At 37.2% G+C, this 16048-nt stretch overlaps 1 protein-coding gene and 2 long non-coding RNA genes across 4 annotated transcripts; 1 reads left to right on the forward strand and 2 right to left on the reverse strand.

The window, feature by feature from the left end:
* Positions 1-1471: 1471 nt before the first annotated feature.
* On the reverse strand, positions 1472-4046 carry LOC149620721 (uncharacterized). Of its 2 annotated transcripts, none has more exons than XM_089854318.1 (2): positions 2681-4046; positions 1472-2587 (listed from the first exon to the last, which is right to left on the reverse strand). In XM_089854318.1, the coding sequence occupies exons 1-2, from the start codon at positions 2695-2697 to the stop codon at positions 1717-1719; spliced, it is 888 nt and encodes a 295-aa protein (XP_089710444.1). In that variant the 5' UTR covers positions 2698-4046; the 3' UTR covers positions 1472-1716. The 2 variants fall into 2 exon arrangements, with proteins under 2 accessions (XP_089710444.1, XP_089710445.1); XM_089854319.1 differs by having other exon boundaries at positions 2677-4042.
* A 488-nt stretch (positions 4047-4534) lies between these two features.
* On the forward strand, positions 4535-7678 carry LOC149620722 (uncharacterized). Its single transcript, XR_016375203.1, has 3 exons — positions 4535-5115; positions 5183-5231; positions 5302-7678. It is a non-coding gene; the product is annotated as an uncharacterized LOC149620722 (long non-coding RNA).
* Positions 7679-12352: 4674 nt separating this feature from the next.
* On the reverse strand, positions 12353-13244 carry LOC149620723 (uncharacterized). Its single transcript, XR_016375486.1, has 2 exons — positions 12698-13244; positions 12353-12615 (listed from the first exon to the last, which is right to left on the reverse strand). It is a non-coding gene; the product is annotated as an uncharacterized LOC149620723 (long non-coding RNA).
* Positions 13245-16048: the final 2804 nt, after the last annotated feature.

Raw genomic sequence — 16048 nt, forward strand, 5'->3', positions numbered from 1 at the left:
AATAGTGAAACTTTGAACAGAAATAGTGTAACATTGAACAAAAATAGTGAAACATAGAACAGAAATAGTGAAACTTTGACAAGAAATAGTGAAACTTTGAACAGAAATAGTGAATTTTTGAACATAAATATATGTTTCCCCTAAACAGCACACAAATATCGGAAGATGTTAATCTTATTTCCGAAACGCAACAAACAGATATTGCGAAGAAATCAAACCCTCTTCCCGCGCGCATGATTAAACATCAGATAAAAAGAATGGAAATGTTCTTCTTCTTCTAATCATGTCTAGTAAACAATAGTGTGGTTAAGTTGATTGAAAACGTTTTTCGCAAGATGTAAATCTTATTTCCGAAACACAACAAATATTGCGAATAAATCAATCCCTCTCCCCACGTGCATTTATTCGATTATAATTGAAACCTAAGATAAAACGGGTGGTTTATAAGACGTGGTAGGTCAAAGGAAGAAGTCATTTACGACTCTTCAAACTTTCTACCTCGACTAACGAAATTCACGTGTTAACCCAAAGAAATGGACTCAGTTAAATTGTAAGTATACTCTTAACAATGTATACCCATCCCTTTACACTTATATTTAGAGAATTCACTTAATAATTTATTAGTAATTTATGGGTATGGTTTTTAGTGTGTAGAATTTCATGAGGGGTTATTGGATGTGGGGTTTGATTGGGGTTAGTGTGAGGAACTTCGTTATTTTAGACGGGCTACTCTGTGAAATAGCGAATAAGTTAATAATTTTCAAGTACGTACAGTAAGTGATGGTATATTTAGTTAAGGTGTAATTGTATGATGTAATAACATTCCACCATTCTAATCTATATTTCCGTTTATTTGTATACCCGACCATAGAAATGTCCTTTCAGCCCAAGGGGATGGACTTGAGGGGTCTAAGGTGACGTCTGGGGTTGCATACCCCTTTGTTCCTGATTCTTTCCGTCCTGCCGGTGACAACCCTCCTACCTCGTCGCATTCCTGCATCCTTACCCTCGATGACTTAACAGACCAGGAAAATCAGACCCTACATGATCTCATGGATCGATTTGAGTGTGTCGCTGCGATTAAAGAGTATGACCAACCAGATGTCATCACGCTGCCTGACACACCGCCTCCGAAAGTTTCTTGTTACATCTGCGATAAATGGTTTGACGACCTTGATGTTTTGAACATCCACATGCTTGAGCATTTCCCAGATTCCGACGAGATGGATGATTTAACAAGCCAAGAATACCGTGATGTACAAGATTTCATGGACCGTGAGATGGGTACGTGTGAATAATACTCCCGGGTTTCATTGTATTTTAGTGATGTCAGATGTACTTATTATTGATATATATCGTTTGATATGTGAATTAATGCTGAAAATTAAATAAATGGCCAAAATTTAAGGTTTTAAAATGGGCTTAAAATATTAATTATATTAAACCTACGTAAAATAATTAGAAACCCATATCATTCAACCATTTTCTTTTTATTCGAGATTCTACAAATATTATTTAGCATTTAACACTATGCTTCGCCTACAAAATGTCGAACTTACAAACGTTTTATTAATTAAAGAAAGTCTGCGAAATACTTATTCGCGAAATTATTATTCGCGCTTTAACATCGTTTAAACTATTAATTTCACAGCATTTTCAAACACGTTTTATTGAAACACTATACTCCCTCGCTTAACCGATCGGGGGTAATCATAGTTAAAGAAAGTCTGCGAAATACTTATTCGCGAAATAATTATTCGCGTCATTGGATCTCATGTGATAATGAACTTCGTGAAACATTAAACTGTGAGTGTTATCACACAGACACTTGGCTAACCTGCAAATCTGCAGGGCCTTGAATATATAATGCGTAGCTAGGTCGTTTTCATCACTATAATTTTTCCTTACGGTTTTGTTAGTTTTGTATACCATAAACATACACATATGAAGAGCTAAGTTCAGAACTCTCAAGTACTGATATGGACAATGAAATTCGTATCCACCGTAATAAAAGGTGCGAAATTTACATTCCCCCTCATTGCGGGGGTGACAACTCCCTAAATGGCAAATATTTGGGTTTGGCATTCCGTACATTTTGTGTGGTGTGAGGTGTACGGGAAATTCGAGGATAGTATCTCCCGCAAATTCTTCCAATTTGAATTGATGGGTCTTCTTATTTATGATACATGGAAACTGTCTAGCATACATGTCAATTAATGACCCTGCGGGTAATTGTACTGTAGAAGTTAGTAATCTGTACATCGCTAAGTGTTTCAAACCAAAATTTATATTAGGGCCATTAACGTATTGCCATATATAACCTTCACCATCGTCTACATTATAGACTTCATTCGGTATGGGGTTTATTAGTAAATCCCCCGTTTCGAGATCTGCAGTCCTTTCGGATTTTCCGTAATCTTTATCCCATCCGATAGCACCAAATTTTTCAATTCGTCTTAAGTTGTTTCGTCTAACGGCGGCTTCTAAAGTAATGGGTGAATTCATTCTACCATCCTCACTACAGCAGATAGGACAGGAAGGCGTGTCCGGCGTATTGTCAGTTTCGGAGAACGCTTTTGATCCGTCCCTGATGGAGAAAAAATTAACCGAATACTCTAATTATAAGTCTGGATACAAATGGACATGCAAGGGTTAACTATATTGTTAAGAACATACTTACAATTTAACTGAGTCCATTTCTAAGTGATGACACGTGGATATCGTTAGCTGGGGTGAAAAGCTTGAAGAGTCGTAAAATGACTTATCTTTTAAACTACCGCGTCTTTTATAGGATCTTATCGCGAGACGATAACCCAAGATATGATGGGTGTATTTTCTCAATCAACGACGTAACGGGAATTTACCGTGACGCTCTGAACCCGGGTATTTACCATGGTATCCTCAAACACGTTGACGAACGACGATATGACACTTAATCTCTAAGCCTAACATATATAATTTCCCCCTCCCACCACGTTGTCGAAAGTTAACGTGACGTAGAAAGCCTCGAGTCGCGTGTAAGACAAGGGTTAGCGAAAAGTTCAATTTTCAACTCCAATATCGGGGATAATATGTATTCGTATTTACACTTTAATTGCATTCTAAACCATTGCAGGTTACGAAATTCATGGTTCACCCTGTCCTCTTGAGGAATCACGTACACCGTCGTATCCGAAAACCGAACACTCTTTTTTCCGTTCATATTCCCCGCCTACTTCGTTAAAAATGTTAAGCCTAACATAGTGTATTCCAATAATATATTTTAGGTCAAACACATTGTATTGTACGTCTCTGTTTTGGCTTACGTTAATGATACGCTATTTGAAGCAGGTGTAGGGATACTATTTAAGATAACGGTTCCAGCGCCGTATTTAAGAAATTCGAGCCAATATACCTAGATATTTTTAGACAGATAAGTGTAACGTATTGATTTGAAAATAAGAAGACGCCATTGAAAACGAAAAATTCCCCACACTTATTTACCCCCATTGGTCGCGTATTTTTCCATACGTATTTCCCCGCCACATTGTCAAAGTCAATAAGGCGCCCACAAATATCTGGCGCCATAATTGAATTCTAGTTTCAGGAGAAGTTGTGGAAATATGGCGCTTAGTCTTAAGCCTAACATATGTTTTCCCTTATCAAAGTCAATAAGGATAAGGCGCGCATTGAATATCTGGCGTCAAAGGGGAGATTGAAGCGACTTCAGTGATAACGGCGTCAACAGCGGCAACGGCGCCAACTTGGTGTCAAGCTTTCCCCTGGTTTTCCACGCCGAAATTGAAAATTTCCACGCCATTCACAAAGTCAACATGGTGTCAAGCTTTCCCCTGGTTTTCCCCGCCAAAAAATCTGGCGTGAGGACGCCATCTTGGTGTCAGGCGCCAATTCGGTGTCAGGCGCCAACTGTACCAACAGTACCATCTGGCGTGAGGACGCCATCTTGGTGTCAGGCGCCAATTCGGTGTCAGTCGCCAACTGTACCAACAGTACCATCTGGCGTGAGGACGCCATCTTGGTGTCAGGCGCCAATTTGGGTGTCAGGTGCCAAGAGGGTGTCAGGCGTCAACGGGGTGTCAGGCGTCAACAGGGTGTCAGGCGTCAACAGGGTGTCAGGCGCCAATTTGGGTGTCAGGCGCCAACTGGGTGTCAGGTGTCAACAGGGTGTCAGGTGTCAACAGGGTGTCACTGGCGCGAAAGACTCTTTTGTATACTACTTTAATTTGTTTGTAAGATAAATTAATTTGAAATAAGTGGTCCTTAAGCTTGCACTATCTGAAAACTAATATATTCAAGTGAAAAGGAATTTCAATGACGTGAGTAAATAATACGTTCTTCACTCCACCACAATGTCATATCTTTATTTAATCAGTTAGAATATATACCCACTTCAATAATCAACTCCACCACAATAATCCACCAACTAGGGTATATAAAACCCCAACAAAACATTCAATTTAGTTAGAACGTGAAAATGTTTCCCTACACCATATGTTTCACGGAATTCAGTCGGATTTAGTTAGAACGTGAAAATGTTTCCCTGCACCGTATGTTTCGCGGAATTCAGTCGGATAGACGCCTTAAAGGTAGCGTCGGCGACGTTTATCACCGATCTAGAACGCTAGATGGCGCTCGCGTTGGAGGCGGTGGCCTAAAATTTGAAAAAAGGACCATACCCTACGAGTGGATGAATCGCGTCACGTGGGTTACAAAGACTCTATTTGCCCCTCAACCTGGACTCCACGTATCAATATAAATGAAGCTCGCCTATAGCGCAAAACCTTGCAGTCCATTTTGCACCCCTTTTCCTCATTCTTTCGTGACAGCGAGGAGCAGTTTTTCTTTTTTGCACCTGGGAACTTCTTTTATTCTTGGAATTTTTCTTTTTTTTTTGTACTATGCTGTTATAGTCATAGGAGAGGGGAAATTCGCGGAATTGAGAAATCATTCGACTTGGTTTGGTTGGGGGCTTGGGGCCTGGCGCGTTTAGCGATCGGTTAGGTATCTTTCTTCGGGACGGGATTTCAGAAAGACGGTTAGTAAGAAACGAATTGAGCTTTCTTCATATCGCATGAAGTCAATTGTGTTCGGAACTGTTTTATATGAAGATGATAGGTAACTATTAATAAAAGCATCAAAACTATATCCATGCCTGGTTTTAATTCATGCTTTGTTTTATCAGGAAAATTATTTTAGTGGTGTTTGGTAATGAACATCAAAAATAAAATGAGGTAAAAATCGAATGTTAAGTTTGACCAATCTAAAAGATTAGTGACTAAACATTTTGTGACTTTTAAATAGTGTGTATACACCAGGACGTTACTGATAATTTAACAGGACGTGTGAATAATGTTTGAAATTATTGGGGTGGGAGAAGTTGCTCCCTCTCTCAGCTTTATCTTCAGTGCCATGTTGTGATTGTGAGGCATTCTACGTCAGCCAAGATGGTCAAGTACTAATTCAAACTGAACTGCTAGCCTTTCTCCCTGCAGCCTCTTGGCTTAGTAACACTGGGAGAACCAAAGTGAAATTGAACTGGGTTACTGGACGCTGGCAAAATTTAAATGGACGCTCGCGATATTTTAAATGGACGCTCGCGATATTTTAAATGGACGCTCGCGATATTTTAAATGGACACTCGCGATATTTTAAATGGACACTCGCGATATTTTAACTTTTAAGTGGACACTCGCGATATTTCAAATGGACGCTCGCGATATTTTAAATGGACGCTCGCGATATTTTAAATGGACGCTCGCGATATTTTAAATGGACGCTCGCGATAGTTTAAATGGACACTCGCGATATTTTAAATGGACACTCGCGTTATTTTAATTTTTAAGTGGACACTCGCGATATTTTAAATGGACGCTCGCGATATTTTAAATGGACACTCGCGTTATTTTAATTTTTAAGTGGACACTCGCGTTATTTTAAATGGACGCTCGCGATATTTTAAATGGACGCTCGCGATATTTTAAATGGACGCTCGCGATATTTTAAATGGACGCTCGCGATATTTTAAATGGACGCTCGCGATATTTTAAATGGACGCTCGCGATATTTTAAATGGACGCTCGCGATATTTTAAATGTACGCTCGCGATATTTTAAATGGACACTCGCGTTATTTTAATTTTTAAGTGGACACTCGCGTTATTTTAATTTTTAAGTGGACACTCGCGATATTTTAAGTGGACAGTCGCAATAGTTAGAATATTTTTTCAAACTTCGTATTTATAAAAACTTTTTGAGGATACAGTGTATAGACTAATGGTGGTAGAGAGGGGTGAAAACCGTGTATCCCTCCCTCTGGGCGCGCTTTTGTAAGAGAGGATACTGTACGCGCCCAGTAGGGGCATGACACTGAGCTAAGAGATAGGAGGTATGCCGTTTGCATAGGTAGTACTGCCATTACTCTATATCGGGCCTGATTTCAGTCTTACAACATCAGAACCAGTTTGTGTACCTGTACATGTATATAGACAAGCCTTTACAACCAGGGTTTTCTATACAATGTTGTGATTCTTTCTCGTATAACCGTGTCTAATCATAGAGCTGTTAAACTGCCAGCTTCAAGAGGGAAAGGGTGTAGCGCTTCAAACTATTGTATCCATAAATCGCGACAGGTTTGGGAGAGAATAGGTAGGCTAAAGACATTTTCTACGATTTAGGAAAGGAGAAAAAACTTATGCGTCATGCACTGCACAGCCTTAGACCATTGTTGGGTATTGTACAACCTTAGCACATTGCAAAATAATTTTGGTCTTTGTTAGCAACATCGAATGATAGATAATACCAGGTAGTAATTAGCAAAGGAGATGTATGTATTCATCCTTATTGGCATTAAGGGGTAGTATGGACTGGTACTTGCTTCGTTACTTTGAGTGGGGTAAAGGTGTGATGGTGTTGGAAAATTTTTGTGCCGGCTCGCTAAAAGCAAGGAGGATGAATAAGAGAGAAGACTCGTTTTGGAAATGTGGAAATAAAAACATGCATCGGCGCGTAAGCCGTTGGTAAAGGCGCACGTCACGTGATCGTTCTTGCAAACGAGGAATATTCAAAATTATAAACAAGCTGATGAGGCTAGAAAAAGGGGGCTTGAACGCATGGGTGAGAACGTACGCTCTCTTGCCATGAGGGGGTCGTGGTAATCATGGTAACTGGGGAACGCCACAGTGTAATTTTATGAACTGCGGACTACGTGCATTTTGTCTGACTCTGAACCTCCTCTCTTTTAAATCCGCCTTGCTACCTACCGTATAGACCATTTCGGAAATTAAATACGGTACCATTGCGGTATCCTCCTTGGCGCCAAGAAACCCCGCTAGATTCAGTGCGAGTTGGCTAGCCTCCCGCGAGCAGTGAACTCACTATTATGGTTACTGCAGTGATTATAACATTATTTAATCGCCACTTGTACCCAGAACAACTCGCCAATTACACATGGCAAAGGTAATTGTAAAGCGATTAACGAGTCATTTCATTTCAGAAAGAAGTATGTTCGAAACACTTCGCAATTATCACACGATATAAGGAATTAGATCGGGATAACCAAATCATTTCACGTCAGGTGTTCACAGGATATAAAGAAGGATCACGTCCCTTTCGTTTGAAGAACGTTCAAACCAATGTACTTTTTCAGTTTTTCCAAGAAATAAATAAAAATGCTCATTATATACTCTTGTTCAACCTCACTTGACAGTATTGTAAAAGTTGAGGAGCATTAGCCAATATATAATGGCAAGTACGGTTTCTCAAGTGCGGATAAACAGGAGTATAGATATTTGTCTCCATAGTTTCATTTTAAGTTAAAAATATCGAATCGAAAAAAATAGTGAATCTTTATAAAAGACCTTTCTATTCAAAGCTACTAGCCTTTAGCACATGGAGAGTGAGAAAATGGATTGAAAGGCGTGTGTATGGCATTGGGAAAAGGGAATAAAGGAATCAACTATAGGTGATTGGTTGTCAATTTATTCAGGTGGTCGAAGCTACCCTGCCCTTATTTGAAAAAACAAGGGGGGGAGGTACCTCCTTCTTACAGAGAAAATACTTAATAGTATTGCAATGTTAGGGGGTTTCAGTTTAAACCTTTGCCCTCTTAAAACTCCGAACCCCTTCTTGGTACCGCAGTCCCCAGGATAATCATGGCAGTAAGACTTTAGAGTAATGGCACCTCCTTGCCTTTGGCTACGTTACGCTCTATGAGAAATTAACATGGAGTGCCACTACTCTATATAGGGGCAAAAAGAAAACCCAGTCTGGCGTTTTTCGTCCCCCCGTTTAACATTCTTAAGCTATCCCTACCATCAACGGTCACGTGGCGCGGGCATCATCCATGGGGGAAGGGGGGTTTGGCGAACCTAAAGGAAGCGTGGCTTCGTCGTTGGTGCGGTAACGGATGGGGGAAAGGGGGGAGTAGAAAATTCGTTAGAAATAAACTGAGTTGCAAGCTTTTTCGCCTAGGCGGCAGCACATTTTCTCGGCGTTTGGAGCTACACAGGAAAGTTTCACTAAAGGGGCGCCAACCGAGCAGAGTTCCCCTTTAAAACGTCACGTGTTGAGTAAACATGAGAATAAAAATTCGGTTGTGAAAGTTGCAACAAATCTTTCACACGTAAAGATAGTTTAAAAAAACACCATCTTCTACATCAAAAGAAGGATCAAGGAAAGGAGACTCAAAGCAACGTTTCGGCAACTTCGAGTAGTTTTCCAACCATCGCGCCTATTGAAGTGTATTCTACAATGTTTTGTTGCAGTTTTAATGAATTTTAGTGCTTTGTTTTACGTTTTAGAATGTTTTATTGTTGTTTTAGTGTATTTTAAGTATGTTTTATTGCTGTTTTAGTGTATTTTAGTGTGCTTTATTGTAATTTTGAGTGTGCTTTATTGTAATTTTGAGTGTGCTTTATTGTAATTTTGAGTGTGCTTTATTGTAATTTTGAGTGTATTTTGTTGTAATTTAAGTTTTTTATTGTAGTTTAAGTGTGTTATATTCTAATTTTAGATTGTTTATTATAGTTTTAGTGTATTTTCTGTACTTTCAGTGTATTTTAGAGTGTTTTATTACACTTTCAGTGTATTTTAGAGTGTTTTTTTACAGTTTTAGCGTATTTTAGTGTGTTTTAATGTAATTGAAGCGCGTTTTATTGTAATTTTAGTGTATTCTACAATGTTTTATTGCGGTTTTAATGAATTTTAGTGCTTTGTTTTACGTTTTAGAGTGTTTTATTGTAGATTTAGTGTATTTTAAGTATGTTTTATTTCAGTTTTAGTGTATTTTAGTGTGCTTTATTTCAGTTTTAGTGTGCTTTATGGTAGTTTTAGTGTATTTGGTTGTAATTTAAGTTTTTTACTGTAATTTTAGAGTGTTTTATATAGTTTTAGTGTATTTTCTGAACTTTCAGTGTATTTAGAGTGTTTTATTGCAGTTTTAGCGTATTTTAGTGTGTTTATGTGTGTTTTATTGCAGTTTTAGCGTATTTTAGTGTGTTTATATGTGTTTTATTGTAGTTTTAGTGTATTATAGTGTGTTTTGTTGTAATTTAAGTTTTCTATTGTAATTTAAGTGTGTTTTATTGTAATTTTAGTGAGTTCTTTTATAATTTTGGTGTGTTTTATTGTAATTTTCAATTTGTAGAGAGTTTTATTGCAGTTCTAATGAATTTTAATGTCTTTATGTGTGTTTTATTGTTTAATTTTTATAAACATCTCGTAGTTTAAATATATAGTCTTAAGATAAACATAAATAGGAATATATAATAAAATAGTTATTTATATATAGATATGAACTTCCAGATAAGGCGGTTGTTTAAATGACCAAAAGATAAGGTTTTAAAATGGGCTTAAAATATTAATTACATTAAACCTACGTAAAACAATTAGAAACCCAAATCATTCGAACATTTTCTTTTTATTCGAGATTCTACAAATATTGTTTAGCGTTTAACACTATCCCTCGCCTACAAAATGTAGAACTTACAAACGTTTTATTAATTAAAGAAAGTCTGCGAAATACTTATTCGCGAAATAATTATTCATGTGATTGGATCTCATGTGATAATGAACTTCATGAAACATTAAACTGTGAGTGTTATCACAAGCTTTGAATGGAATTTCTAAGCGAATTGTTAAAAAACATATGTCATTCGGATTATCTTGAGAACCTATTCAACATAAAAATCTCTGTAAATACAATGAAACGAATAATGAGTACCAAACACGATTTGTTTACAATATCGCAAAATAAGATTTCCTTAAATCCCTGTGATAACAAGAGATATATTTTGGGGGATGGAATACGTGCATTGTCTTATGGTTAAATTCTTTCTATAAAATGATTAAATTTGAAAATATCTGGTGCATTTCCGTAACTCTCAAAATAACTCTGTATTCTTCTTCCTTGAAATGTATATTGCACACCAATGCTCCCCATTGCCTTTAGAGGTATCAGTGTTCACGATAAATAAAGATGGAATTGTTCTAACATGAGTGGAAATTTTATTTCATTTTATACTCCTGTGCTGTAATTTCACCGAATTAACCCTATTTTCATAAAATACCTTCTCTATAAAATACCTTCATGATTTCCAAAATAACACCCGAGCAAACATGGATTGAAGCAAATACCGATAAATTAAACTACATGGTCTATGTCAACTAAGTTTCGAGGTGATTTCCCTGAGTATGTAGGTTTGGAGCAAATAGCAATAAATTAAACCGCATGTTCTATTTCAACTGTAAGTTTCGGGTTGATTTCCCCTAGTATGTAAACTACGCTACAGAACTTTAGTATAAATAGCTAACATTTTCAGTACACAACCATCAATTTTTCTACAGAGCATTACAGATTATACCTCGACGACAGTCGCAGCAACTTGAAGGTATGAATCCTCCTACACTTTTTAATTTATGTAAGGATAGTATGGTCGGAGTGTTTCGGGAATCATTTAATATGGGAACGGCCTCGAGATGGAACTTGCATCACTCACCAATACTACCAACATCAATCGCACGCACGTTGGATCCTCAGCTTCGGGAAGCTTCTCTTTGTCCGGTCACTCAAAAAGGTGCAGCTCTTTTGGATATATTAGACGGATTTTTTGATTCAAACATCATAGAAGGATCTTCAAAGTCTTACCCAGAATTCAATTTCATGATGGCGGAAAATGAATACATACCGATATGGATTGAAGGAACACACGTTATCTACCATTATTACCTGTGCCAAATGCATTTCGATTGCCCATTTGGAGATCCTCTGTGTACCCGTTCTCATGAAAATGATCCCGATTTAAGATTCTTTCATAAAATATGTTCCACCTGTTTTTATGGTGATAAACACGACCTTGACAAAAAATGGGACATTATTCAAAAAATTAAATACCATACTGTTTGCGACATTCAAGATATTCATGATGAAATTATAAGAGATCGAAATAATTGGTGTGAAAATTGTTTTTTAACTCCTCTTATGACAATAATGGATGATGATACATGTAGACAAATATATCCTCATTACCATGGATTAAAAAGAGAATGTCCATGGCAAAATAATGTAGTTGTTTCAAAAATTTTTAGAAGTCCTGATATTAATAATACTTATGATGAAAAAGCTATGACTTGTTATCAACATTATAATAATGCTGAATAAAATCATCTTTTATAGAATGGATGAAACTGATGGTTGCTTGCCTCTTTATTTTATTTCATTAAAGTTCTAATGAACTTTAGTGTGCTTATGTGTGTTTTATTATAGTTTTAGTGTATTTTAAGTATGTTTTATTGTAGTGTTAGTGTGTTTTATTGTAGTTTTAGTGTATTTTAGTGTGCTTTATTGTAGTTTTAGTGTATTTTCCTGTAATTTAATTGTATTTTGTTGTAATTTAGTTGTGTTTTGTTGCGTAGATTTCATTTCAAGAATGAAACATTTCAAACGTGTCAAGTTATATTTATTTTCCTAATAGCATTTTCTTCGCTGTACAAACAATATTACTCGAATAACTTAACTTATCAACAACATCTAAAGGGTGCGATTCAATTCTTTCTTCCCAATCCATCATTATACAATCATGTTGCATCTGGGATGGATGGTTTTACACATTCTACTATAAGTTTTGATTTGACTGTTTTTATATGCACCCATATTTTGATTGTTTATTTTATCTGCTTAAGAATCTTAAGAATAAATAAGTGAGGTGGTGGTGATAGTAAGAGTGTTTTTGGAATTGATAGAAGGGAATTGCACAGAGAAACTTGTTAAGTATTTATTTCATTTATTAAAATTGTTAAGAATAAATATGTGAGGTGGTGGTGATAGTAAGAGTGTTTTTGGAATTGATAGAAGGGAATTTCACAGAGAAACTTGTTAAGTATTTATTTCATTTATTAAAATTGTTGATGCAATAATATTTTCTAAATCTTTGTTCTCTACAACAGTTTTAAATTTTTTTTAAAATTTTGATCATTGTCTTCTGGACGTCTTCTCTTCCCTCCCCCTCCGTTCACTTTGGAAATAGATGATTGTGAAGACACAGCTTTATTCGGACTCTCCTTGAAAAAAGCTAGGAAGTTGTCACATATCTCCTCTTCTTTATCGGTTACTCCTGAAAGTCTTTTTTCAATTTAGAAAGTAATGAGTCAGGGTATTTTTGTATTACTATATATATTAATTACTATTTAAAAACATGTCTTACCTTAAAATAGTTTTTCGAGAGTTCTCCGATTCTCTCAAATAATTTTTCTATGTTGACAAACGTAGCTAGGTGTACATCCACGTAGCCCTTAGCTTCTTGAACGTCGATTTCACGACAATACCAATTTTTATACTTCCGTATAAGGATTTCCATTATACGGAAGGTAAACTGGGGCGAGTTTTGTTTCACTGGTATGGGGTTACTTATGAGCGATAATATCTTAAAACTTGAACAGTTTCGTTCATATTAACAGCGTCTTTTACTTGATTTTCCATATTGATTTTTTCTTTAAGTATAATATTTAGTGTGTTTCTAAGTTGAATAGTGACTACCCAAAATATCGCCACATTTATATTGGAAATATGAAAAGCACTTGAAATTTTAATCTATATATTTTTAGTTCTCAATATGATATGAAATATGGTGGAAAACCGGTTTACAAGATGAAAGTAAACACAATTAAAGATCATCTTAATCTTAATTCACTGTGGGTAATTCAATTTTTTGAAATTAAAATAAACATATTTTGAATTGTATGACCTCTTGATTTATATTCCCCTGGCTAAAATACCCCGAATCCTCTGGAGATATTAATACAACAAAAAGGGTTAATTGACGTCAGTCCTTAAATATTGTAAGAGTTTCGAGAATAAATTAAACTTTTATTTATCAAAAATGTAAACTTTTATTATAACAAAAATTAAATTGACTTATAATGGAAAAATGAAGTCAATTGATATGACTTGAACAAGGCGCAGTTATCACTTTCATTATGATATTTACACTTTAATTGAAGTTCACATTTTGGAAGTGAGCTAAACTTAGGACACTTCATATCTTCCAAGTTTTCAACTTTTTTCCCTAAATGTTCACTGAAAATACTGCATTTTTCCCAACCCTTTGAGAAAAACTTGGTTGCCTTAGAAGATATTGATGCAGCTATACATGCTAGATCCTCGAAGGCTATGTCACCTTCATTCCACTGTAATCCACATATATTGTACGCCATCCATGTATTTGTCCGTTTTTCCTTGTAATTAAGGTCATGATAATCATAAGGTGCTTTGAAAAGAAAAACCGTACTTTCCTGAGTTTCTATAATACAAAAGGCTAACTCTTTTATGCTGTATTCGTTCTTGGCTCTAAGAAAATTCCCTTCGATAATAAGTCATTTTTGAATTAATTAGTTTAAGTACAATACATTTAATTTAAAATGTGATTGACGTACAAACATGTTTATCTCAAGCACACTTTCGAAAGAATATTTTTCTTCTTTAGAATCGCCTTATCGTATCTTAAAACTTGATTAAATCCACCAGTGATGGCTTTAACTGAAACCCACCGCTTATGATTTTGAAACCCCACCCATGTTAAACAATATGGGATTTTAACATGTGTTTTTTGGGTCGCCTCAATTCCACCTCTTTTCCACCTTAGTTTTCCGATTCAGATTCCTTTTTTAATCGAATATGTTAGTTTGCCGATAGTGAAGGTTTATATACCAATAATTTCTGATATCTTTATCTCACAATAGATAAGATACCACCATAACCACCGCTTTGGTTTAGTTCTCTCACCCTTGCTATACCGAGTTTTCGTCACTTTTTTGATCTAGAACTCTCAACCATGTTAAATGTCTATGGGATTTTAACATTAAAAAATTTTTTACCGCCGTTCACCGCTCTTCCACCGTATTCCACCGCAATTCCACCGCTTTTCCACGGCTTTTTTGATCCAGCTCTCTCAAAATCCTACTACTTTCGAGCCCACCCGGGAGCGGTGTTGTGAGGTCTCAGATGTAACCACAATACCTGGTGACAATTAATTTCTAAGCTTCCGTGGCACATTGGTTAGCGTGTTCGACTGTTAACCGAAAGGTTGGTGGTTTGAGCACACCCGGGAGCGGTGTTGTGAGGTCTCAGATGTAACGTATTAAGTCAAAATTTTTCCACAATACCTGACGACCATTTAATGTTTGGGCTTCCGTGGCGCAATGGTTAGCGCGTTCAGCTGTTAATAAAAAGTTTGGTGGTTCGAGCCCACCCGGTAAAGGCGTTGTGGGGTCTCAGATGTAGCGTCAAAAGTCATAATTTTTCCACAATACCAGAGGATTATTGCGTTTCTAAGCTTCCGTGGCGAAAAGGTTAGCGCGTTCAGCTGTTAATCAAAAGGTTGGTGGTTCGAGCCCACCCGTGAGAGGTGTTGAGAGGTCTAAGATGTAGCGTAAAATGTCATAATTTTTCCACAATACCTGACGACCATTTAATTTTTGGGCTTCCGTGGCGCAATGGTTAGCGCGTTAAGCTGTTAAAAAGGTTGGTGGTTTGAGCCCACCCGGTAGCGGTGTTGTGAGGTCTCAGATGTAGCGTCAAAAGTCATAATTTTTCCACAATACCAGAGGATTATTTCATTTCTAAGCTTCCGTGGCTCAATGGTTAGCACGTTCGGCTGTTAACCGAAAGGTTGGTGGTTCAAACCCACCCGGAAGTGGTGTTGTGATGTCTCAGATATAACCACAATACCTGATGACAATTAATTTCTAAGCTTCCGTAGTACATTGGTTAGCGTGTTCGACTGTTAACCGAAAGGTTGGTGGTTCGAGCACACCCGGGAGCGGTGTTGTGAGGTCTCAGATGTAACTTAATAAGTCAAAGTTTTTCCACAATATCTGACGACCATTTAATTTTTGGGCTTCCGTGGAGCAATGGTTAGCGCGTTCAGCTGTTAATAAAAAGGTTGGTGGTTCGAGCCCACCCGGTAGCGGTGTTGTGAGGTCTCAGATGTAGCGTTAAAAGTCATAATGTTTCCACAATACCAGAGGATTATTTCATTTCTAAGCTTCCGTGGCGAAAAGGTTAGCGCGTTCAGCTGTTAATCAATTGGTTCGTGGTTCGAGCCCACCCGGGAGCGGTGTTGTGAGGTGTATGATGTAGCGTAAAATGTCATAATTTTTCCACAATACCTGACGAACATTTAATTTTTGAGCTTCCGTGGCGCAATGGTTTGCGCGTTCAGCTGCTAATAAAAAGGTTGGTGGTTCGAGCCCACCCGGTAGCGGTGTTGTGAGGTCTCAGATGTAGCGTTAAATATCATAATGTTTCCACAATACCAGAGGATTATTTCATTTCTAAGCTTCCGTGGTGCAAAGTTTAGCGCGTTCAGCTGTTAATCAATAGGCTCGTGGTTCGAGCCCACCCGGGAGCGGTGTTGTGCGGTCTCAGATGTAACCACAATACCTGATGAAAATTAATTTCTAAGCTTCCGTAGTACATTGGTTAGCGTGTTCGACTGTTAACCGAAAGGTTGGTGGTTTGAGCCCACCCGGTAGCCGTGTTGTGAAGTCTCACATGT

This window comes from Phalangium opilio, unplaced genomic scaffold (genome assembly GCF_054372755.1).
Source record: "Phalangium opilio isolate 3A_F unplaced genomic scaffold, DU_Popi_V2 ptg000209l_1, whole genome shotgun sequence".
Classification (NCBI taxonomy): Eukaryota; Metazoa; Arthropoda; class Arachnida; order Opiliones; family Phalangiidae; genus Phalangium; species Phalangium opilio.